Here is a 26,409-nt window from a genome sequence, read left to right as displayed (position 1 = left end):
CCGTGTACCTGTCCGTATCCCTCTAAACCTTTCCTATCCGTGTACCTGTCAATATCCCTCTAAACCTTTCCTATCCGTGTACCTGTCCGTATCCCTCTAAACCTTTCCTATCCGTGTACCTGTCCAAGTGCCTTTTAAATGTTATTGTACTTGCCTCAACCACTTCCTCTGGCAGTTCATTTCATATCCTATTTCCCGGCCCCCAGTCAATCTGATTGGTGGGGATGTGCACGTGAAATGGACACTCAACCCCAAAGAAAGTGCAGTGCAGGCACATAAATAAGGTGCAAGGGAGACCGGGAGATCAAAAGCTCATCTTTTCGGGTGTGGGAGAGTCCTTGATTTCACAACTTGTGGAGTAAGCAGCCGTGGGTTTGTGTGGAGCTTTCCCACAAGCTGCCCAGAGCTGTGGCTAAGGCAGTCACAATGCAGGAACTGAGAAAGTGGCATACAGCAACAGGCCAGGCCAACGCAGCAGGGAACTAGGGAGACCCACAGAGATCAGCTCGGGCAGCTGGGATGAAGGGCCTGTTTCTCTTTGACAGAGCTGATTCAAAGGGAAAGCAGAAACAAGAGGGACTGGGTGGCTGATAAATTTGCCCAAAATGGAGTGGCAGAGCAAACAGTTCAGTGGCAGCTTGTAGCCGTCGTCGAGACTCAGTCATATTACAGCTCCCGGGGAAGCCACCCTCGCCTGGGCTGTTGGTATAGAGCTGTGACCACCGGGCCAAAACAGCTGCGGGAGGGACATAAAGTGCCTCTTTTACCACTCACACGAGGAGCAGGTGTTTAGAGGGGCTGTTGGAATCATCACATGTGCTGAGACACATTGAGAAGCTTGTCTTCATACCGTATCAGATCGTTCCACAGCACACGAGGCAGAACAAGAGGACGGCAGAATAAAGTGCATCAGTGACAGAGAAGGTTAAACAATACGGTGCAAGATAATACTGAGGTAGACTGAGAGGTCAAGTGTCCATCTTATCATACCAGGGAAGCACTCGTTAACAGCAGAGTGGAAGCTGTCCTTGAGTCTGGGGCTACATGCTTTCAGGTTTTTCTAGATTCTGCCCAAAGGGAGAGAGGAGAAGCGAGAATGGGGTCCTCGATCGTACTGCCTTCCTTACTGGGGCAGCAAGAAGTGAAGAGCGGGTCCACGGAGAGGAAGCTGGTGTACACGGTTCGGCCACTGAAACTTTCTCTGTGGGTTCAGAATCAGCTCCATCATCACCAAGGCGTCACAAAACTCGTGGTTTTGGAGCAGCAGTATAGTGCAATACAGAAAATATACCACATTTCTCAAATTACACACATATAGAATATACACATAAAGATATATAAAAGACAGCAATAATAGTGAGGTGTTGTTCATGGACCGGTCAAAAATCTGATGGCAGGGGGGATGAAGCAGTTTCCAAAATGTTTAGTGTGTGTCCTCAGGCTCCGTATCTCCCCTTAGATGGTGGTAACTAGAGAAGCCCATGTCCTGGGTGGTGGGGATCCCAACAATTCTCATTTCCCTGTAGTTTATTCTCCTAATCAACACACAATGGGTCAATTTACATTTACATCAGCTGATTAATCGACCATATGTCACTGGGATGTTCGGCTGAATACACAGGTTCATTGTCCATTCATAAATCTGATAGCGGAGGGGGAAGAAGCTGTTCCTAAGACGATGAGGGTGTGTCTTCAGGCTTCTGTCTGATGGCAGAAATGGAAAGAGAGCACGCCCCAGTTGGTGGGCACCCTTGGCGATGGATACCTCCCAGTGAGGATTAGCAGTTCTGATGGAACTGTTGCCTTCCTTTCACTTGCAAAGCCTAGGGCAGCAGCACACATGCTGAACAGCTGTCAGACTCTGTCCAGACAAATCCTTCAGAGCGGAGAAGGGTTCAGCTGCTCTGGAGCAGGAGGAAGCTCTACAGCAGTATCCCAGGCTTGGGGCAGGGTCGGGATAAGGTTGGAAGGTTCCAAATGGAGCCAAGGTCCTGCCTTGAGATACAGGGGCCTCCTCTTGGTTGGGGAGTGACAGTATCAGTGCTACACTTAGTAGTGGGAGTCCACCAGCCCAGAAACAGGCCATTCAGCCCACAAGTCTGTGCCAGCCATCGACCACACATTTTACTCCCCATGCGTCATGGGGGATAGTTGATGGGGATGTGTGGAGAATGGGACGTAGGGGAACTGGAATTGCTGTGAGCTAGCACAGGCTCAATGTGCCAACACAAGATGCAAGCAACTCCATCACAAGTACAACCTCAAGAAGACCGTATCCATCACCAAGGACTTTACTACATGGAACATGCCCCCTTTTCATTACTACCACCAGGGAGGTGGTAAAGGAGCCTGAAGACACTCAATTATTCAGGAATGGCTTCTTCCCCTCTGCCAATGAGCATTATCTTGCTATTTTTGGATTTTATAGTAGTTTCATGTCTTTGCATTGTACTGCTACAAATTAAATTTCGCATTTAAGTCTGTGATAGTGAATTTGATTCTGAAATACAGTGTATGGTCCATTGTATTGATCGGTCAATAACGGTTGCTTGGTTTGCCCATTACAGCACAGGCCCTACTGAACCTTACCGGAGACCTCGGGTTTCACTGTGGATGGCCAGCACCCACAGCACATCACTGAGAGGAATTTGGTTCAAAAATCAGCTACCTGATCTGCCAATGGAGCCTGGAAAGTACAGTTCCTCTCTCGGCACTGATCTAAAGCAGGGATTGACAGAAGTTCCCAGCTGGCTGAGGGCCCGGAGAGACTACATTTTGTCCAAGTCTGCAAACCACAGCTCAGTGTGGTGGAATCACAAACATGGAATGGCTGCGGATACAGAAAACAATCCTGCAATCTACAGGACATGAAGCCTCTGGACCCACTGCTCTGGAACATGGACATGCTCACTCTATTCCCCAAATGGGACAATCCACTCTATTGTCTATCTCCTGCTCCACACCAACATGGCTGACACTCTGCCCAGCCCCCCCCCCACACCTTCAACATACTCCATCCCTCACCAACATGGCTGACACTCTGCCCAGCCCTCTCCCCACCACACTTTCAACATACCCCATCCCTCACCAACATGGCTGACACTCTGCCCAGCCCTCTCCCCACCACACTTTCAACATACCCCATCCCTCACCAACATGGCTGACACTCTGCCCCGCCCTCTCTCCCCCCCACACTTTCAACATACCCCATCCCTCACCAACATGGCTGACACCCTGCCCAGCCCTTCCCTCCACACCTTCAACATACCCCATCCCACACCAACATGGCTGACACCCTGCCCACAACCATATCATACCCTATCCCTCACCAACATGGCTGACACTCTGCCCAGCCCTCTCTCCCCCCACACTTTCAACATACCCCATCCCTCACCAACATGGCTGCCACCCTGCCCAGCCCTTCCCCCCACACCTTCAACATACCCCATCCCTCACCAACATGACTGACACCCTGCCCACAACCATATCATACCCTATCCCTCACCAACATGGCTGACACTCTGCCCAGCCCTCCCCCTCCCCCCACATCTTCAACATACCTCATCCCTCACCAACATGGCTGACACCCTGCCCACAACCATATCATACCCTATCCCTCACCAACATGGCTGGCACTCTGCCCAGCCCTCCCCCTCCCCCCACACCTTCAACATACCCCATCCCTCACCAACATGCTTAGAATTCTGACCTCCCCCCCCCCCCCCCGACTATTCATCATTATTGCTAATGTTTGCTCTACATTGTGCTTCAAACATGGGAGATCCAATTGTCACTCCCTACCCTTGGTCACCCCCTCCATTCCTTCCAACTCCCCCACTGCCACTCTCTCCAGAGGGCTGTTCCATCCTCAAATTACATGGTACACAAAACACTCACTGGGTGTGGAGAAGATGGATCCAGACAATGCCATGGGATAGTGGGATTCCTGGGAGCCAAGTCAGGCAAGAGAAGGGAGAGGGGCCACAGGAATGGGAGAAAAAGAGGGAGTGGTAAGTGGGAGTTAGAGAAATCGATGCTGATACCATCAAACTACCCGGACAATCCAAGGCATTGTTCCTCCAGCACAGTGGCAGTGGAGGGGGCATTATGGGAATTGGAGTCTGGCTGATACAAAGGTCACTATGGAGCTGTCCTCCAGTGTGGGGTGGGTTCCATACTGGCAGCACCGGATATAGATGACCCAACAGACTTGTAGGTGAAGGGTCACCTCAGCTGGAAGGACCGTTAGCAGCCCTGAACGGTAGTGAGGGACACGGTTAGACACCGACATGGCTCCACGGCCTCCTCTGCTGTTATGATGAGGCCTGATATCGGCTGGAGGCACAACGTCTGGGTCTGTCCAGACAGATGTATTAACATCAATTACTCCAGCTTCTGGTAACCACTCCTGTCTGTTTCCCCCTCGTTGCTATGGCCCCTCACATCCTGCCCTTTATCCACTCCGTTCCTCAGCTCCTTTCCTTCATTCCATGTTCCACCGTTCTCTCCTATCCGATTCCTTCTTGTTCAGTATCATCTCTTCCACCCGTCACCCCTCAGCTTCTCACATCATTCTCTCATCCACCCACCTAGCCCCTTACCTGCCAGCTTGTACTCCCCCCCACCCCCCCATATTCGGCCGTCTGCCCCCTTCCTTTCTCATCCTAGAGGGTCTTGGTCAAAATACTGCCCGTTTGTTTTCCTCCACAGATGCTGCCCGACCCATTGTGTCCCCCAGCATTTTATGATCCTGGTAAATCTTTTCTGCACTTTCCCAGCTGAATAACATCGATCCTTTAATAAAAAGACAAAAGCTGAGCACGATTCTCCAGTCTTGTACAACTGCTTTAAATGCCCCAGCTTCAATACTCAGTGCCCTGGCTTAAGGCGGCCAGTCTACCAAACACTTTGTTCACCGTGGGGCCCACAGAAAGCAATCCGCTTTAAAAATAACATTCACCCAGCACAGGCCCCAGGATCCTACTCTTGTCAAGATTATATCTGGAAATCTAGCCAAAACAAGCCCATAAAATGTGCAGCTGCCTTGTAATATTCCTTATTGGAGGCTCCGAGGGCCACTGTTGCTACGGACAACAAGCATGGCCGGGGCCAGAAGAGGCCTGGGGAGGAGCGTAGCAATGAAATCCTGTCCGGGGGGGTCCTGTAGAAGGGGGCAATTAGAATCCCGATGTCTTTGCCAGCCAGGTTTATTATCCATGTGTACCAAGACCGTGAAAATCTCATCCTGCTTACCCAGCAGACCATTGCACAGTGCACTGAGGTAGAATGAAGTGTTGTGCTGTGGAAATGGCCATGGAGAGAGGGTTGTGCAGGTATACTGTAAAGTGCAAGATCATGACAAGGCAAGATTGTGAGGTCAAAGTCAATGTACTAGAGGATTGCTCAATAGTCTGTTAGTAGCGGGATAGAAGTTATCCTTGAGCCTAGTGGTATGTGCTTTCAGGCTTTTAATCTTCTGTCCAGTGGGAGGTGGAGGAGAGAACATCATTTTAAACTTTGATTTTAACGATACAGGCCCAACGAGCCTGTGCCTTCCGATTGCACGTCTTCAGCCAATTAACCTACTAACCCGTAGGTCTTTGGGACGTGGGAGGAAACCTGAGCACCTGGAGGAGACCCATGTGGTCACCGGAGGATGTCCAAATGCCTTACAGGCAGCAATAGGAAACGAACTCGGGTCACTGCCACCGCAATCGCGATACTCTACCCGCTTTGCAAACGTGCCACCCCATGTCCAGGGTGGTTTCCAGAGCCAGAGGGAAGTGTAGGCAGAGGCTAGGCTGACTCCCACGATGTGCTGAGCTGGCCCACAACTCTCCACAGTTTCCTATAGTCACAGGCAGAGCAGTTGCCGTATACCGAACCACAATGGGCCAAACATGAGCATCCAGGTGGTGGCAGAGAGAACGTGTGAACCACACACGCGAGTGAGAGGGTCCCCCTGTAACTGCATGGTGCTGCACAAGCACATTGACAAACGAGGTGGGTTGGTTAGTCAGCCGTTCTGAATTGCCCCGGATGTGAGTGAGGGGTAGGAATATGGAGAGGGTGAGCAGGGGTTGTGGCTGAGATTGCCAGCATCAACTCCGGGGGCTGAATGGCCTACACAGTAGCAGACAGGACTACTTAGCACAAGAATGAACATGGGTTCGGAGACTGCCGATCCACCACCCTCCGTTTAGAGGAATTCGCCCTCACGCCATCCTGTACGCGCCATGGTAGCTGGGGGCAAGTGACCCGGGTTCAGATCCCGCTGCTGTCTACATGGAGTCCGCACGCTCTCCCCATGACCGCGCAGCATTCCTACCAGTGCTCTGGTTTATTCACGTTCGGGTTGAGAGTCGAGGACACGCTATGTTGGTGTCAGAAGAGTGGCAACGCGAGTGAGTGTGCCCAGCACAACCCTCAGACGGGGGTCAGCCACTGGCACCAAACAACACTTTCCACTGCTTATTTCAGTGGGCACATGACAGAGAAAGCTAATTTTCCTATTGTTAATCTTTTTCCTTTATTCTGAGGCTGTGCCCTCAGATCCTAGACTCTCCCACTAATGGGGAAGCAGCAGCGAGTGGAGCTCCTTCAGCGAGCTAGCACAGGCTGGAGGGGGGGAATGGACTCCTGTATTGCAAGGAGGCCAACAACCCAGCCAAGCTACAGACGGTCTCTTCTGTTGTTTGTCGGGAGAACAAATCTGCTAGGCCGTCCAAGACAGATGGAATGTTGGCAGCTTGATTTTGTTTTGAACTTGTCAAACTCGTTTTGGATTGAGCGGACTGAAAAAGATCAGAAACAGGGACGACAATCGAGGCAGCGGACAGGGGCCTGCACCAATGGAACCAGAGGTTTGCCAGCAACAGAAGCCACAACTAAACTAGAAACAGATCCTGCCTCTGCGCGCCCCAGAAGGACAGTCTTTTCATTCAGGCTCCACGTAGATCCACAGATCTGCAGCAGTGTGTGTGGGGGGGGGGAAGGGGTGGAAGAGTGGTCCATTGGGGTGGAGGATAGAGTACTGCACAGGAACATTGAGACAGAAAGCAGGCTGTACACAGTTGTCAGCACTGCCTGCCCTCACCTCTGTGACCAGGAGGCTCACATGTGGAGCCACAACCCCTCAGGATGGAGGGGTGGAGAGTGGGAACAGGGTATGGTAGACTGTTCTGAGGGAATACGAGTCTAATAGTAAGTTTACTGCATGGAGATGGCAGTTTCAAGTTCAAGTTCCTGGTGTCAACATCTCTGGAGATCTCGCCTGGGGCCAACGTATTGATGCAGTTGCAAAGGTGACACAACAGCAGCTTGACTTCATAAAAGTTTGTCAAAGACTACAGATTTCTCCGGATGTACCGTGGGGAGCATTCTAACTGGCTGCATCACCGTCTGGAATGGAGGGGCCACAGCACAGGGTCGGAAAAAGCTGCAGGAAGTTGTAAACTCGGCCAGCTCCATCACGGGCTCTCGCCTCCCCAGCAGCACGGACATCAAAAGGCAATGCCTCAAGGTGGCAGCATGAGCAACCCCCATTACCCAGGACACGTCCTCCCCTCACTACCACCACCGAGGGCACTCGGTGTTTGAGGAACAGCTTCCCCTCCACCACCAGATTTAGAATGGTCTGCCAACACCTCACCATTTTGCTCTCTTGCTGTGCTCACTATTTTTAATATTATTGTACTTTATAGCAAATTTTATGCATTGAACATTACTGTTGCTATGCACAAAAAACACTCAACAGCAGATTTGATGGGCCAAATGTCTAATTATTCTCCTTCGACTTGGGGCCTTGATGGCAGAGACAATTAAACTCATTCTGACAGGATGGGCTAGAAGGGCTGGAGGACCTGTTGGAGGTCGGAGGCTCGTTCGGGCGGAAGTGTTGTTGGGGAGTACTGGATTTTTACTCACAGGATCACCTTGCCCCATCTGGGAGAGGAACCCACACGTTGCAGCAGGGTATCCTAGCAACACAGAAGTCAAACGAATAACACGGACACCCTTCGTAGCCAACTACACCAAACCACAGGAAATGAGCTGGAGCAGAGCTCAAACTGCTTGCACACAGTGATCAAACCTTCCCTCGCAGTCAGGTCTTCCCTGTCCCGCATTCCAGGACAACCACCAGGCCATTCCAAGCCTCCCACCACAGTTACAGATGTCCAGTCAAATCCTCTCAAACTTCTACCCCAGTGCGGTCACAGAACCATTGGCCCATGGAGAGAGTCCATACCAACCCATTGATTCATTCTGTTTTTATTCACCGGCATCCCCATCAGCACCCCACAGGTTCCAACCCTTACCCACACTTGGGCCAGTTAAACCACTGGGGAGAGGTCTCAGTGCGGAGCTGATTCTGCCTTTCCAGCCCCTTGGTGACCAGTCCTATGGCTTTTGAGAGTCACCTTGTTGGCATGATTCTTAGTGTGGAGGATCAGAGGGATCGATTCACATCCGTAGATCCCTCGTCATTCCCGTGCAAGTCGATTGGGTGGTTAAGGAAGCGCATGGCGTGTTCGCCTTCATTATCCAGTGGAATTGAGTTCACGAGCCTGGTTAGACTCACTGGAATACTGGGCTCCTCATTTCAGGACAAAGATAGAAGCTGAAGAGGGACAGCGGAGATTTACCAGGATGCTGCTCGCGTTAGACAGCAGGCTTCACGTGGATGGGTTGAGTGAGCTAGGGTTTCTCTCTGGAGTGAAGGAGGACAAGCAATGACTTGACTTGATAGAGTACAAGATGTATAGATCGCTTGACACCCAGTGAATCCTCCAAACAGGGTACAAATCACTAATACCACGGGGCACAATTTTAAGGTGAGTGGAGGAAAGGTCAGTGGTAGGTTCTTCGCACAGAGTAATGGGAGTGTAGAACATCTCACCAGCATGGTTGTAGATGCAGTATACAAGGGCAGTGAAGAAACTCAATAGGAAAATGGAGGGAAGGGTTAGGTTGATCTTGAAGTGGTTTAAAGGGTCAACACAACATTGTGGGCCAAAGGGCCTGTACTGCACTAAACCTCATTTGCCACTTCTCTAGCCAGCTGACATCTTCCTGCTTTCCAAAGCTCCCCTCAGCACCTCATACACCAGTTTCAAACTTCCACCACAGTCTACACAAGCCTAGATTGTTAACCTACTCTAAGATATGAAGAGATCACAGTCCAGCACAGAAATCAACTACCTACTCCTCCTGCTGCCTCAGGAAAGCAGCCAGCATATTCAAAGACCTGGACATTACATGACACAAGCCCCCGTTCTCCTGGTCCCTCCTCCCATCAGGCAGAGGTACAAAGAGCCTGAAAGCTCATTTCCCCAGGTAGAGGGGCAGTTTCTATCCCACTATTATTGTACCCTTGAATGACCCTCCAAGCATGGACCTCACCATCAACCTGGTTGTGACCCTTGCAGCGTATTGTCTATCTACACTTTCTCCGTAACTAACACTTATCATAGAAGCAGGAGTGTACCAACTTGGCTGCTTAACCAGCGTGCAAAAGACAAACTGTGCAAATACAAAATGAAAAGTAATAATAATAAGCAACAAGCAGAGAAAACAAGACAAAGTCCTTGAAAGAGAGTCCTTGGGTTTTGGGAACACTTCAGTGATGGAGCGTGAAGATAACCCTTTTTGTTCAGAGCCTGCTGGTGTGGTGGCGACAGGCCCCTGCTGGCCCAGCAAGTCCAATTACACCCACGTGGCCAACCGTACACCTTTGGAATGTAGTAGGAAAACCAACGTGGAGATTGTAGATTCTGCTTGCGGGATGAAGCCAGGATGCTGGCACAGCAAGTGTAGTGCACTACAGTACCCTATTGCTGTAGCTCCGCGAAAGTGATAACAAAACCAGTTTTACAGAACACTTCCCAGAAATAGAATTGATCAACAACCCTTAAACTTTGCCCCCTGCCACTCAAGACAAATTGCATCTTATCAGCTACAGATTTTTACTTTTGATTCTGGAGTTTTTTTTCCTCCACATTGATTATTTCAGTTTTTATACGTAGCTTTCACAAATTCTATTTCCTTTTCCCAGTACCTCAGGGTGGTGCTGTATATGGTGACAAGGACATACTTTTACTGTCCTGAGGCACAGGAGATTCGGTAGACACTGGAATTTGGAGAAACACACACGAAATGCTGGAGGAGTTCTGGTCAGGCAGAACAGAGAGGAATGAGCACCCTGATGAAGGGTCTCTGCCCAAAACACTGACCGTCCATTTCCCTCCCTAAATGCTGTCTGTCTGCCATCTCTGGTTGGGTGAGAAACCCCCTTGAACGTCCCAGTATAGTGGCAAAGGGCACATTACAGCAATAATACCACTCCAATTGGACTCTTGACCCACAGCCTTATAGGCTGCATCTCTGCAGTTAAGATAAGCTAGAGTTACCTGAAACCATAACTTTTATCTCTAATACTGGGGCGAAGGACAACAGCATGTCTGGGAATCAAAGTCCAATTGCTGAATCTTTGCTTTTCACGGTCGCCAAGCAGGTTGGCTTGCCTCCTGGACCTTTACCCCTTCTTGGCTTGTGGGGTGAGGGGTTTAAAGGTGCTGTCAGTGTGTAAGTAGAGAGTTGATGCTGCCTGCACTAAAGGTTCTGCTGGAAGGAGGGGTGGGACAAACTTGGGTTACATTCTCTGAAGGGGAGAGGCAGTGGGGTATCTTGGAGAGATTATGAGAGGCACAGAGTGGGCAGCTGGTATGATTTAACCCCAGGGTCAGAACATATAACGCTAAAGGGTTAAGCATTAAAGTAAGAGGGGGTAAAGTTTAAGAGATGTATAGGGCACGTTTTTTAAAATATAAATACAGAGAGTGGAGGTGCCTGGAATCCACTACGGAGGATGGTGGTGGTGGGAGGCAGATATGATAGAGGTGTTTAACAGACTCTTCGAAAGGGTCAGGAACGTGCGAGGCTCCACAGGTGCCTGAAAGCAGCGAGACAAGGTGACCAATAGGCAGAAGGGGGATACAAGCTCCAAACCAGAGAAATAAACTCCTCTCGGGCTTCCACCTGGGTACGGCTACTGATTATAACCGAGCAAACTCTGCCATTTTCATCAGGCTGAGAACACCAGAAGAGTTTATTCGTCATACATGCCAGGGAAACACTAGATCCTTTTTCCTAAACCAGAGATTCCACAGATGCTGGAAATCCAGAATAACACACATGCTGGTGGAACTCAACAGGTCACGCAGCGTCTGTGGAGAGGAATAATGTTTCAGGCTGAGACCTTTTATCAGGATTGGAACGGACGGGGAAAACAGCAAGAATAAAGGGAAGGAGTACAAGCTGGCAGGTGATGGGTGAGAGGGAAGATGGGGGATGAATTGAGAAGCTGGGAGGGGATAGGGACCCTGATGGAACTGAGGACAACAGCAGCAGGGATAGATCTGGATGATTCAGTCTGGGAAAGTGCAGGAGCACCATTGACTCTCAAAGTTGCAGCAATAGGGAAAGCGACTGATCTGGAGTAAGAGAGGCGGTGTGCAAAGTGTCAAGAAGCTGAGAAAGGGTGAACGAGGGTCAGTTCCTTATTAGGGTGAAGACTCAAGTTTAGAATAAATCAAGGAACAAACAAAATTCTGGAGGAACTCAACAGGCCAGGCAGCATCTATGGAAAAGAGTAAACAGTTGACATATTGGGCCAAGAACCTCCATCAGGACTGGAAAAACAGGTGAAGAGTTAGATCAAGAAGGTGGAAGATCAGGAATCTTCTTCCTCTCCTCCATCCACCTTCATAGTCTAACTGCTCATCTTTTCCCCCAGTCCTGATGAAGGGTCTCAACCCAAAGCGTTGACTGTACTACCTCCCCCCCCAAATGGATGCTGCCTGGTCTGCCCAGCTACTCCAGCGTTCTGTGAGTGTTGCTTGGATTTCCAGCGTCTGCAGGGTTTCTCATCCAAGAATGGATCAAAGCCATTTGGTGCATGGCGTTAGCTGTAAGATCCTGGTTCAATTCCTGCTGCCACCTGCAAGGTATTTGTATGTTCCCCAAATGACAGCACAGGTTTCTTCCAGGTGCTCCAGTTTCCTCCCGCTTTCCAAAGACCTACAGGTTAGGGTTAGTAAAATGGGGGGACGCCATGTTGATGCTGGAAACAGTAACTAACAAGTCTGAGTGTGACAGTATCAAATCCCTTGATGAAAGTCAACATGTACCACAGTAACCATTATATTATAATGAACTTATTATTAGCATCTTATTATAATTTAATATAATTATATTATTATAAACATCTTATTATAATGAACTAATCCTGGATAACGAAAGTTCAAAGTTAAAAGTAAATTATCAAAGTATATACATCACCAAATACAGCCCTGAGATTCACACTAGTGGCATACTCAATAAATCTATAGTAAAATGACCATAACAGAATCAATGGAATGATTTACTAGCTTGGGTGTCCAGTGTGCAAAAGATAACAAGCTGTCAATACAAAAACATAATAACAAATAATCAATAAATCAAGAGCACGAGGCGAAGAGTCCTTGAAAATTAGTCAGATACAAGATGAAACACAGCGAAGTTCTGCGGGCGACGTACAAGTTCATTTTAAATCTTGAATATAATTCTTCCTTGCTGACTGACTAATCCACCCTTGTCCAAGAGAAAACCCCTCGCTACAGAAACCACAGACTTCACTTGAAAGTTAGCCTGGCATTTACTGTTTTAGTGCCAAGGCACCACCCTGATGTATGAACTCCAACTTCCCCTGGTAACCTCCCGTCTTCCATCGGGACCAGGGGATTAGCATCTCCTGTCCATTTTTAGATCCTCAGAGACATCCTCCTCTGCTTACGAGGCCTGACGCACTACACTCATTTAGTACCTTACTCATCCAAAAGTAATTTCCTTGCTGCTTTGCACCCACCCCAGCTCTCCTCTCGCAACTGTTTCCTGTTCTCATGCCTGCAGTATATTTCTGTTGTCATGGTTACAGTTATACAGTACAGAGAACAGCCATTCGGCCCAGCATGCTCATGCCAACCAGGTACCCATCCACACCAATTTTCCTGCATTTGGCCCATCTTGCTCTATAACTGCAAGGCATAAGAGCAGAATTAGGCCATTCAGCCCATCGAGTTTGCTCTGTCATTTCATCATGGCTGACTGATTACCCCCCTCCTGCCTCCTCCTTTGACCCCCTTCCTAATCAAGAACCTATCAACCTCTGCTTTAAATATACCCAAGGACTCGGCCTCCACAGCTGTATATGGTAAAGAATTCCACAGATCCACCACCGTCTGGCTAAAGAAATTCCTCCCCATCTCCGTTGTAAATGGATGCTCCTCTATTTTGAGGCTGTATCCTCTGGACTGAGGATCTCCCACTGTAGGAAACATCTATGACCTGGCACTCAAACACAAGGCCTGGCTGCTTAAATCATAATATTTGGAAAGGTCTTCTATTTACTTTCTTTCCAAGTTCACATTCAAGTATTTTTTTAAAACAACTTTAGCATCTGCATTTCTGTGTTTGGGGCGGAGGTTAGCCTTGTGCTCTGGCAGGAGTGATCCCAGTTCAATTCCTGCTGCCCTCTGTCCTCCGGCTGCTCCGGTTTCCGGTTAGCAGGTAATTGGAAATGTGGGTGTAACTGGGGGGGGGGGAGGGGGGGGCTCACTGGTCCCAAAGGGCCAGTAAATGAGGTAGGGTCTTCAATTCTTTCCTGTCTCACCTTAAACCTATGCCCTCTCATGTTTAGTCTCTCCAACACCGCAGCCCTCAAAGTCACCCACCAGACTCAGCCAGTCCAGACTCCCCTTACAACTATAGCCATCTCTCCCAAACAACATCCCGGTGAATCTCTCCGCCATTTGCAGGAGAACAAATTGGTGGGAATCATAGGTGGGGGGGGGGGGGGGGGAAGGAGAGAGAATGTCAGTCACTCAGAGCAAGAAGAGAGGAGGGAGGTGCGAGGGGAAAGAGGTTGAAAGCAGGCAGAATCATCACACACACACCTCTACCTCTGTACAACTGGGAGTGGAACGACCACAAACATTACCCTTCACAGTCAAAACCCATTCAAGCACACCTCCCCCCAACTTGGTCCACCCTTGGCAAGGCAGGCTGGGACGTAGCGGGAGACATTACGTTCCTGCCGCTCTCCCAGCAGCTTAAATGATCTGCTTGTGACTACCTGGGCTTCTTCCGGGTACTCCGGTTTCCACCCTCATTCCCCAGATGTCTGGGTTAGTAGGTTAATTGGTCACATGGGTGTAATTGGGGCAGAAGAACTTGCTACTGCGCTGGATCTCCGAAACGACTAAAAATAAAGCTGGAGCAAGGCCAGTCCAGAGGAGATGGCACAGGTGCTGGAGGGGATGTCTCACAGCTCCTGTCCCGACCTCCAGCGCAGTCGGGGTGGAGCTTACACGTCTGCCCTGTGACTACGCGGGCTTCCCCAGGGGCTTTGGCTCCCCTCCCACATCCCATTAAATCAGCTGCTGTAAATAGTCTCCCTAGTGTGTGCAGCGGACGTTGGGGAGAAAATGAGGGATAGATGGTCAGGGTGCACTTGGTGAGCTAAGGGGCCTGTATCTCTGTACAACGACTGGGTCCATACGATTCACCCAGTCAACGGTCACAGGGCTTTCCCCAGACTTGGGGGGGGGGGGTAATGGTGGGGGGGGCACATTCAATACAGACAGCCAGAGTTCAGGCTCGCTCAACAAATCTGCAGGGAGCTATTTTTGGAACCATGTTCCATTAATAACATCGCCAAGCAGCACACTCTCCCAGACTTTTCTCCTAGAACGGTCACATGACTGACCGGTACATGGAAGGATAGGGACAAGCAGCTCAGCCTGCAGTGTTGTGCTGAACTAATTAGTAACCACTGCCAAGTGATCCCAGAGGCTCCCATCCCTTCCTGCTGTTAGCAAGGGAACCCAACCTGGAAACCGCCCCATTATGGACAAGAGACCCTCTGTTCCCTAGCTATATCTTGGGATGGGGAAGGGGGTACATTTACTGCTGGGACTCAGGCAAAAGCGTATCCCTTGCCTTGGGAGTCGACCCTCACAAAAAACCCCAGTAGCCAGAACCAACTGCATTTATGATGCCTCCAAGTGCACAAAACATTTCTGAGGTGGTCCTTTCCCATCTAGGCCCTGCCCTGACCCAGCTCAGTGAAGTAGCATATGCACACACCACCGTTGTCCAGTAGCTCCGCACACAACCAAAATGCTTTTGGCTGGGATGACGAAGGAAGTTCAGAGAGCCGCTGGCAAGGCCGATAATTATTAACCCTCCCCTCCCCTCCGGGAGGGGGGGGGTCCAATGGGAACGGGTGGTGACCGAAAAGAGGTAGGGTCCATTGGGAGTGAATAGGAAGGGTGGGGTCGCAGTGGGAGCGAACGGGAAGGGGTGGGGATCCCGTCGGGAGCCAATGTCCAAGTTGAGAGTTTGAATATTCAATTAAGCCAATCGGTGTTGACCAACAGTCACATCAATAAGGCCCTTTCCCTTGTATTAATTATTACCCCAAATATTGGCAAGAGTTTCGATGTTTGCAGTCGAGAACGGAGGTTGCACAGCAAACTCCCCTTGCTGACACTCAACAAGATTAATTATTGTTCCCTTCCTCCACAAGAGACGCCCCCCCCCCCCCCCAGTAAGAACTGCCCAGAATCTGAGCGAGGCTGTATGCAGGGCAGTTTAAATGAGTGGATCCTGCCGTATTTACATAGTGGGCTGGGGACGTGAATGAAGAAATTGTTCAGGAACAGGGCGAGGCGAGGGTGTTACAAGTCAACGGGATTTCAACGCGCGTTACTGTCCCGGAGAGGGAGAATAGAACAGCTCCTCCTACAACCGACTTCACTGAGTCTGCCGAGATCCTCAACAAATGAAAGGCCTTGTTTTGTTTTAAAATTTTTTGAAAAGGTTATCAGCTGCTGAATACGGGACGAACTGTGTTCAGGGTAAATTCAAGGTCCCCACCCAGTGAAAATGACACACCCAGCTATTATAGCGCAAATAACAACGCTTCCTTATTACAAGCTAATTTAATCGGAGTCAGGTTAATAATCAGTGACAAATGTCGGGAATCTGTTTTATGACAGCAGTACAGTGCAATAAACAAATATATAAACCAAATAAATAGTCCGGTAGTCCATGGATTTATTATTCATCCAGAAATCCAAAGGGGAAGATGCTGGTCTGGAACCTCTTCAGGCCCCTGAACCTTCTCTATGAAGGTAAAATCGAGAAGAGGGCATATCCTGGGTGGTGGGGTCCTTAAATCGGTCTCATTCCAACAATTCTCATTTCCTTATAGTTTAGTTCCCCCCCACACACACACACCCCCACCCCCCAACCAACACAGTAGGAGGGCAATTTACAGCAGCCCCATACCTCACTGGATGCGGAGGGAACTGGGGAAGACTGGGAATCAGCACACACAGGGTCTGGAGGTCAGGGTCTCTGGAGCCGAGAGCCCATGGCTCTACCCTCTGTGCCGCAGAAGTGATTTGAGGATTGGAAAATTCCTGTATGCAAGAAATGTGGGATTGGCAAGAGGGCTGACCCACTGGAGTCCTGCCAAAAGGTTTCAACCCAAAACACCAACTGTACTCTCCTCACTCCCTACCCGGCCGGTCTGCTGAGTCCCTCCAGCATTTCGTGTTGCCCAGATTTCCAGCGTCTGCAGGCTTTCTCTCGTTTGTGATTGGTTTATCTTGTCACTTGTGGCAAGGTACCAGCAAGTTACATCCATACAGGCAAACATTTTAAATATTACTTTATTTGTCACACGTACATCAAAATTCACACTGAAATGCATCGTTTGCATCGAATGAGTGAGGAGCGTGCTGGCCAGCTCAAACATTGCCACACACCTGCCAGCACAGCTTGCCCACAACCCACCAACCCTGAAAGCTGGTCTTTGGAATGTGGGAGGAAACCCACATGGTCACGGGGAGAACATACAAACAGCAGTGGGAATCAAACACTGAACTTACCGTCATTGTTACACTAGATCAGTTCATCAAGGTCATGCAAAAGGGAAAGTAAAACCAACGATGAGCTATAGTTAAGTGCGGTGCAGACAAACAAGGTGCGACGGTCACAGTTAGGTAGACTGGGAGAGCAAAGAGCTCACCTCAGTTTACTAGGGAACTGTTCAACCGTCATGTTCTTCCAAACCTTCAGAATGAGGGTTCTGGGCAGCTGCTCTCTACTGAAAACCCTTGGAGAATGGAATCATGCATGGAACGGGCAACCAAAGGCTCATTGACAAGAGGCATTTCCAAGAAAGGGGCCAGAGAGTGAACTCTGAAGCCCAGGTTCCACTCTAGGGGGGTGGAGGAGGCAACAGGAAACCCCAGTACTCTGGAGAAAGAATGAGATTTGTCAGGAAAGGTTGACAAGGCTATTCCCTAGAACACAGAAGATTGATAGGAGGGACACAAAATTACATGGTGTGTAGACAGGGTAAATGCAAGCAGTTGCCCCCACAGATCGCACAAGACTACTAGAGGGCTGGGTTAAGGGTGAAAGGTGAAATATTTAAGGGGAACACAAGGGGGATTTTCTCTTGGAGGGTGGTGAGAGTGTGAAATGAGCTGCCAGGGCAAGTGGTGGACCAATATTTAAGAGAAATTGGATGGGAGGGCTATGGTCCAGGTTGATGGGACTAGGCAGATTAATGGTTCTGAACAGACAACGGGCTATTCCTGTGCTGCAGTGTTAAGACCACACCTTAGGAAAACAGCTCTTCATCCCACCGTGTTCCCGCTGACCCCATCTGTACCAATCACATTCCCAGCACTTGGATGAATCACTTTGCGGTGCAGGTTGCAAGATTCAACTAGAATCCCAGAGGAGTTTATACTTTCTCCCCACATCTGTGGGGGATTTCCCCCAGGAGCTCCAGCTTCTCCCACAGGTTGTGGTCAGAGGTGGAGGAAGTGCGGTGACACTTACCCAGCACAATCCTCACTGAGTTGATGCAAATGTTTGATATCCTTTGCTGTATGTGACAAATGCAGCTAATCTTTAATCATTCAAGTACTCATTCAGATAACCACTACAATGTGCTGAGAATCTGCCTCCAATACTCCTTCAGGCAGTGTGCTCATGATTCAAGTTACATTTACTCTCCCCCCCCCCCCCCAACCGATGGGAAACAAAATCCTCCTCAGATTCCCTCCATCTACATTTAAACACCTTGCCACAGGGACATGAAAAAAAAGTTTCCTTCTAACTAAACTCACACTATTCCAAAAGCTTTCATCATGTACCACAGGGTACACACCCAGCCTCTCCCTGTAACTGACACCCTCCATCCTAGGGAATCCCCTCTGCAGTCACCTCCTTCCTACAGTGTGGCGACGAGAAATGCACACAGCCTCTATGCCAATGACAATATGGTAGAGAAAGCCAGCCACTTCCCTTCCTCATGCTGGCTTGGTTTCAGAGACAGGCGTGCTTGGGAGCCACCCTACAGAGACTGCGGGACATCCCTGATTGTTCTCCTTTCGACCCCATCTCAAATCCCTGAACATGAGCTTCAAAATAAACACCCTCTCCCATACACACACCTGAGACAAACTGGCTTTAAAAGAGAAACACTTGTAATCAGTCAATCATCTCCTAAATGACAGACAAAAGGCTGGAAGAACTCAGGCCAGGCAGCATCTGTGGAAAGGAACAGACAGTCAACATTTCAGGCCGAGGCACTTCAGGATGAGAGATGGTAGCCTGAGAATATTGACTGTTTATTATCCTCGACCTGCTGAGTTCCTCCAGCATGTGTTACTGTATTTCCAGTATCTGCAGAATCTCATGCTCCAATGACGTGTCCTGGAATAGATTTTGACAACATTCATGGAAAGTGCCATGGGTGTTTCCTTCTCAGTTTAAATCCGTCAAACCGACAGAACAAAGCACCAGTTGACGCCGCCCTCGCTCCTCAGATTATCACACCATTTAGTGACGTTTCGCCTGGTAGTCATTCAGTTTTTGAGGGCCACACCCATTGACAGCCAGGCCGAGCCTTGCATTCCCCACAGCAAGCAGGGTGCCACAAGACAACAGGTCCCAAGCTGGTTATTGGTCGGTGTCTGTGGCATAAGAGGGTTGGGACTACTGACATAGGAGCAGAACTAGAGCATTTGGCCCATCCAGTCTTCTGTCTGATTTATTAACCCTCTCAACCCCAGCCACCTGTAAGATTTTATGCAGTTACTAATCAAGAACCCACCAGCCACTTTAAATATACCCAGTGACAGCCTCCACAGCTGCCAGTGGCAATGAATTCCATGAGTCACCACCCTCTGGCTAAAGACATTCCTCCTCGTCAGTTCTAAAGGGATATCTTTGTATTGAGGCCATGTCCTCTGGCCCTAGACTCTCCCACTATCCTCTCCACATCCACTTTCAATAAGTTTCAAATGAGATCCACGCCCCCCATTCTTCTAAACCCCTGAGTATACACCCAGAGCCATCAAGTGCTCCTCATACCCTAACCCTTTCATTCCTGGTATCAATCTCAGGTACCTCCTCTGGAGCATCCACAAAACCAGCACATCTTATCTTAGATCAGGGGCCCAAAACGGCTCCTGATACAAAGTGCAGTCTGACCGGTGCCATAAAGCTTCAACATTACATCCCTTTTATTCCCAGTCCTCCCAAAGTGAATGCGGACATTGTGTCAGCCTCAGTGTGAAACTACAACCACACTGAACTGATGACGTGTGGAGGGATTGGGGGGGCTCCATGGAAGGGTCACTGCAGACATAATACACAAGAGCCTGCAAGAGGTTGTACAAGATAGTGTGTTATTCTCAGGGCTGTTTTCGTTACCACACTGAATGTGGTAAGATGTTTTAAAGTTGAAGTGGGACAGCATGATAATACGGCAGTTAGCATGACACCATTACAGTGCCAGTGGCTCGGGCTCGAATCCTGCCACTGTCTAAGGCGTTTGTAACCTATGGCAAGGGTTTCCTCCCACATCTCTCAGACCAACAAGATCGTAGGCTAACTGGTCACATGGGTGAAATGGGGGTAGCATAGGTTTATTGGGTTGAAGGGCCAGTTACTGTGCTGCATCTCTAAATAAAATTTCAATGACAAGTCCCAACTTCAGAGGACTCGAGTAACTCAGAAACAGCAGATCCCAGACAGTCGGAGTCCATTCAGCCCTCTGTACTAGCCACTTGCTGGGCCTATTTGTCCACACCTCACACTGAGATTCTCCATGAGCACTCTGCAGCCACATTCCAGGCCTGGTACAAGCAGAGAGGTCACTCCCACATTGCCCCAGGTGGAACCCACACTTACACAAGCGTGGGCTCCTGGGCCCGGAGTGGGGGCTGACAGGGAGTTCTGACGCTCAGGCCCAAGCAGAGTGACGACAACACGAGACATCAGGGAGACCGGAATCACACGGATTCAAGTGATGCCTTGGCATGAGAATTGAAAAGTTGGAGGGATTTGATGCGGGGGTATCAACAAGTTGGTTGGGAGATCCGTGTATCCTGTGCTCCCTTCTCCACATCAGTGAGAACGCGTACATCAAGTGCCTTTGCTCTGCCTGCCACAGAAACAGGAATCACGGTAGCCACCCACTCCAATTCGACCCCCCCATTCCAACACAAGCCTAAGCCCTCCTCTACTGCCACGACGATGCCAAGCTCAGGTTGGAGAAGCAACATGTTCTGTATGGGTAGTCTGCAACTTCCTGTAATGATTTCTCCACCGCCCCGAGGCAGAATCACTGACAGAAGGAGACAAGCCCTCAGTGGTGGCACGTCCTCGCTGAAAGGGAAGCTAGTCTGCAGCATAACAAAAGGTAACGATTGTACCCCAAACCCCTCCCAAGCAACAGGAGACATTGAGACCTGACACTCGGCTCACTGAGCCCTTCAGCTGGTCCATTTTATTTTTGCTCCTTTCTGGAGTAAGGTGGGGAAAACGAGGAGAGAATCAAAAAAATACACGAAGGTACAAAAGCAGAGGACCGGATCAGAGGGAATTGAAAGAATTGACTTGGAAGGTCAATGCAACGCAGGACGAGACCACATTGGGCCACTTGACCTGTTGAGTCTGCTCCATCATGGTCGGTTTGTTTTCACTCATCCCTCTGTAAATTTGACATCCTTACTAATCAAGAACCTATCAATCTGTTTTAACTACACCAAATGGTGACCTCCAGTGTCACCTGTGGCAATGTATCCACAGATCTGCCACTCTCTGGGGGTAGAAATTCCTCATTGTTCTAAAGGGACACCTTTATATTCTGAGGCTGTGCCCTCTGATCCTAGGCTCTCCCACTCTTCTCCTCATCCACTGTCTAGTCCTTTTCATATTCAAAAGGTTTCAATGAGATCTCCCCTCATTTTCCTAAACTCCAGCAAGGACAGTCCCAGAGCCATCAAATGCCCCTCATACATTAACCCTTTCATTCTCAAACTTCCTCTGGACCCTCTCCCAAACCAGCACATCCTTCCTGGCTCAAACCTGTTGACAAGTGCAGTCTGAATGACACCTTAAAGCCTCAACATTAAATTCTGATACGCTACACTTTGATGTGAATGCCAACATCACGTTTGACTGGCTGCAAGTCAGAGGGTGGGACGAGATGACCAGAACAGCACCTACCGGCTCTTGAGCTCATTGTGCTCCTCGCGGATTTTGCCGAGCTCTAGTTGCAGCCGGGCCTTCTCCTTGGCCACGTTGTCGAGCGTCTTCCGGGCGTCGGCAAGCTCAGTCTCAAACATGGCTTTGATGTTTTTCACCTCCCGGCTGGTGGTGGTCTCGGACTCAGTGATGCGGAGCCGCAGGCCAGCATTCTCCAGCTCCAGCGAGCGCACCTTGTCAATGTAGACGGCCAGCCGGTCGTTGAGGTTCTGCAGCTCTTCCTTCTCCTGGAGGCGGCTGATCTTGGTGGGGCTCATTGGGGTGGAGGCGTTCGAGCGGTTGAGCCGCTTCTGACCTGGGGTCTGCATCGTGGCACGAGCTGGCGGGGGAGGAGCGGAGTGAAAAGATGCACATCAAAAACAAGGCAATCCAAGACCAACTCCCTAGTCCGTCAATGCCAGTGGGCCAAATGATCCCCTCAGACCTGCACCCAATCACTCTAGCCATGAGGCAGCCTTTCTGTGAACAGCAGGACCCCAGAAACAGCTGGTGTTGGGGTAAAATGCTGGGACCCAGATCACCAGGGAGGTTCTTTCCCCCCCCCCCCCCCACCCCCAGCAATAGAGGTCTTGGCCCAGAATGTCAACTGTTCCTCTCCATAGATGCCTGACCTGCTGAGTTCCTCCATCACTTTGTGTGTTGCTCTGGATTTCCAGCACCTGTAGAATTTTGTGTCTATGAAAGGTGGGGGGGGGGGGTGAGAAATATTTTACAGAGAGCTGACAATTAAGAGTGGAAGACAAGAGCTTCAATATGTAATCCACATACAGCCCCACCCCGCACATAGAGCTTGGGTGAAGGGTCCCAGAAACATTAACCGTTTATCTTCCTGCCTGACCCACTGGTTCCTAGGCACAACAGCTTAGTGGTTAGCACAGCACTTTACAGTGTCAGGGACCCAGGCTCAACTCCTGCCACTGTCTGTAAGGAGTTTGTACTTTCTCCCTGTGACCGTGTGGTTTTCCCTTCAGCCACTCTTCCCCCCCCCCCCCACCCCCCACAGTCCAAAGGGCTCGTAGGTTAATTGGTCACAAGTGTAATTGGGCTTGTAGTACTGTAAGGGTCAATAATCATGCTGTAAATATCCAAATAATTAATAAGATTCCCTGTTCGTTCCCTCCCCAATGAGTGCAAACTCAAAGCAGGAGAAGGAGCACACATTGAGCGAGGTAGCTGGCATAGACAGAGGGAAATCACTCGTACACAGAAAGGGGATCACATTACATTTTAAAGAAAAGCGGGCTAACGAAGGGTGCTCAAGGCACGAGACTCTGCAGAACTCAGAGCGACACACACAAAATGCTGCAGGAAGTCAGCAAGTCAGGCAGCATCTGTGGAGGGAAATGAAGAGGCAACATCTCAGTCAGTCTCCCGAGTTCCTCCAGCCCTTCACGTGAGGCAAGGGTTAACTTGGGAAGCACAGCGATATGGAACAAGAGAGCATCAGGAGGGGTGGGTATGGGTGGGGTCGGGGTACAAATGTGGGAGACACCATTCATCCACAGCCAGGAAGCTGCAGGGGTAACTGGGGCATACCCTACAGGCAATAGTGATAGACCAGAGAAAGACACAAGCACTAAGTTTGTCAGATAATTCTAACACAGGACAGGGTGGAGCCCTCAGCTAGAGTTTAGCAGGGCCATTCAGTGCTCCACTTCAAACAGCCTTCCATTCATAAACCCCACTCACTCCCTCAGGATCTACTCCCCCTATAGTACATCAGTGACAACCCCCCCCAACACCTCACCCACCCCGTACACTATCCCCACAACTCCTGTATCCATTCACACCCTAATCCCGGTGTCCCAGTAAACCCAGGGATATCCAGCCCCCGTTATCACTCCACACTATCTACAAACCTCTAGTAACTGCAGACTCCTACGCTTACTCCACCTCTTCACCAATCTCTTGCCACAGTAACCCCACTACATACCACAGTCCCTGTCTCATCGACCTGAGCCACCCCAAACCTGGGCTGACGATGTCAGCACTGCCAAACCGCACGGACTACCGGCTGCTCTCAACTGACCCCACTGACACTTCAACCCTCCAGCCCCAGTGAACCCCAATGCCCCTTTACACACACCCACCGAACCCCAGCATGTCGACACTTCAGCCACGACCTGCAAACCGCAACACCAGCGCCACCCCCACCCTCTCCAGTTCGGGCACCCACGCACCCCACCTGGGTCACGCCCAGACCTGGGGATTGATGCCTCTGCCCGGGAACCCAGCTCACTGCAGCACCCAGGAGCGCTCGGAACCACGCACAGGCCGGCGGCAGGAGGCCTCACCTGGGACGTGTTGCAAGCAGCGACTGTCGACGTGTGACAGCAACGACTCCGGCTCGGATCCCGGCGGTGGTACCGCCTGCTCCCGGCTCCGGCTGATTTAATAGCGTAGGCTATGGGGGCGGGACGGCGCAGACAGAGGCAGTCGAATTGGCAGTGCCCGGCTGACCGACGTTATGCGCAGCCAATCGGCGACAGGGAGCGACGGGCGGAGACATTGACGGGAGTCGAAACGAAACTCAAGATACGTCAAGTGGTCAAGGTCACGAGAGAAAGAGAAAGAGGGAAAGAGAGGGGAAGGGATTGGGGAGAGGGAGAGAGAAGTAGGGGTGAGGGGCTAGGGGAAAGGGGGAGAGAGGTAGGGACGTGGGAAGGGGTAGGGGTAAGGAGGGAGTGGGGTAAGGAGTCAGGGGGTTAAGGGGTAGGGAGGGTAGGGAGGGAGGGAGGGAGGGAGGGAGGGTAGGGAGGGAGGGAGGGAGGGAGGGTAGGGAGGGAGGGAGGGAGGGGATGGGGTTAGGAGGTGGGAGGGGTTAGGGGTGGGGGTAAGGTGGGAGCGGGTAGGGGTGGGGGTAAGGTGGGAGCGGGTAGGGGTGGGGGTAAAGAGGAAGGGTGTATGGGGTGGGGTAAGAGGGGAAGGGGGTAGGGGTAAGGAGGGAAGGGGATAGGAGGTAAGGTGGGAGGGAGGGGGAAGGAGTAGAGGTAAGGATGGGGTAGGAAGCAGGGAGGGGAAGGGATGGGGTAAGGTAGGAGGGAAGGGTAGGGGTAAAAGGGAGGGAGGAGGGGTGGTGAGGGGAGAGAAGGAGGAAGGGGAGAAAGGGAGGAAGGAAAGGGGAAGGAGGGAGGCAAGAGAAGGAGGGAGGGAGGGGAAAGGGAAGGAGGGTGAGAGGGAGGGAGAGTGGGAAAGGAAAATGAGAGAGGGGGAAGGTAGCAGGGAGGCAAGGGAGAAGGAGGGTAGAGAGAGAAATTAGGGAGGGGAGAGGGGAAGAAGAAGGAAGGGAAAGGGTGAGGGCAGGGGAGAGGGGAAACAAGTGAGGGAAGGGCAGAGGAAGGAAGGGAGGTAAGGAGGGAGGGAGGGTGAATGAGAGTGGGAAGGGGAGGTAAGGGGAGAGGAAGGAAGATGGGGTGAGGGAGGGAGGGGAGATGGAGAGGGAGAAGGAGAGAGAAAGGGAGGGGTGGAGGGAGAGAGGGCAAGGAGTGGGTGAGGGGATAGGAAAGGAGAGGGAAGGGAGAAGGAGGAAGGGAAGGGGTGAGGGAGGGTGTGAGATAGGGGAGAGAGGGTGACATGAAGTTTGGGAGAGGTAGAGGGGGAGGGGAGAGGGAGGAAGGAGGGAGGGGATGGGTGTGAGATGGGGAGATAGAGAGATAGGGAGGAAAGAGGAGAGGCAGGGAATGAGGGGGTAAGAGGAAGGGGTGAGGGGAAATGGAGATTATGGGGAGAGGGAAGACAGAAAGGTTAGGGGATGGGGAAATAGGAAAAGGGAGGGAGGGGAGGGGGAAAGGAGGAGAAGATAGTGGAGCAAGAAGGAGGAGCTAGTGGGGAGGGGGTGATGGAGGTGGGAGATAGGGGAGAGGATTGGGGAACAGGGAGGGAGGAGATAGGGGAGATGAAGAGGGGGGAGATGGGTAGAAGTATGAGGGAGGGGGAGATAGGACAGAGGGAGGAGGAGGGTGTATTTAGGGGAGAGGGAAGACGGAGGGGGAGATCGAGGATGATGGAGGGAGAAGGAGGGATTGGGGAAACAAAGGATGAAAGGGAGTGAAGGAAGATGGGCTGGAGGGATGAGGGACAAGGGCAGGATGATGGGGGAGAGTGAGTGAGAGAGGGAGCCAAAGGGGATGGAGATGATAGGAAGAGAGAGGGAGGGTAGGAGTGAAGGAGCGAAAAGCCAGAATGACATCACACTGCATTTTGGAGGCTGAGACCCTACACCATCTGAGATTCACAGTCATGTAGACTGTGAACAAGATTCAGAGTGACATGGACCGTACGATCCATTTCAGAGAAACATGGACTCTATGATCCATTTCAGAGAAACATAGACCGTGCATTCATTTCAGAGAAATATAAACATAGTGAATTCTATTTTGCAGCAAGAATACTATGACAAAAGTCAGTATAAAGTACCAAGATAAATTGTGCCAAAGTGTTCATGGTCTGTGGAGAAGTCTGTCTTGGAGTCAGAAGTCTATGATCCCCTGTCTCTGGAGTCGGGTGGATCCAGGGTTGGTGTCTCGACAGGACCTGTGTGTCGTCAGGGATGTTGGGTTATCTACAACGGTGTGTCTGGAGATGCTCTATGCCATTCTGAAATCCCTTGTGAAGGTTGGTTTCCGAGGTCAGGAAGAACAAGCAGAGATCTCTTTTGAGGGTTCTGAGTGGACTTGACAAATTGGACACTGAGAGGGTAATTCCCCAGATATAAACAGAATGGACACTGAG

General features: G+C 50.5%; 1 protein-coding gene across 2 annotated transcripts in view; it reads right to left on the bottom strand.

The window, feature by feature from the left end:
* The window catches only part of lmna (lamin A), a 95,959-nt gene extending 71,864 nt beyond the window's left edge, over window positions 1-24,095 (bottom strand). For both annotated transcript variants that reach the window (XM_073061186.1, XM_073061187.1), the window contains exons 1-2: window positions 23,973-24,095; window positions 21,640-21,997 (exon numbers count right to left, since the gene is read on the bottom strand). In XM_073061186.1, the coding sequence (XP_072917287.1) occupies window positions 21,640-21,986 (347 nt within the window). In that variant the 5' untranslated portion in view covers window positions 21,987-21,997; window positions 23,973-24,095. The remainder of the gene's footprint in view (window positions 1-21,639; window positions 21,998-23,972) is intronic.
* Between the last annotated feature and the right edge of the window lie 2,314 nt (window positions 24,096-26,409).

This window comes from Hemitrygon akajei, chromosome 11, assembly GCF_048418815.1.
Source record: "Hemitrygon akajei chromosome 11, sHemAka1.3, whole genome shotgun sequence".
In the NCBI taxonomy this organism is placed as follows: domain Eukaryota; kingdom Metazoa; phylum Chordata; class Chondrichthyes; order Myliobatiformes; family Dasyatidae; genus Hemitrygon; species Hemitrygon akajei.
This window is presented reverse-complemented; position numbering and strand designations above follow the sequence as displayed.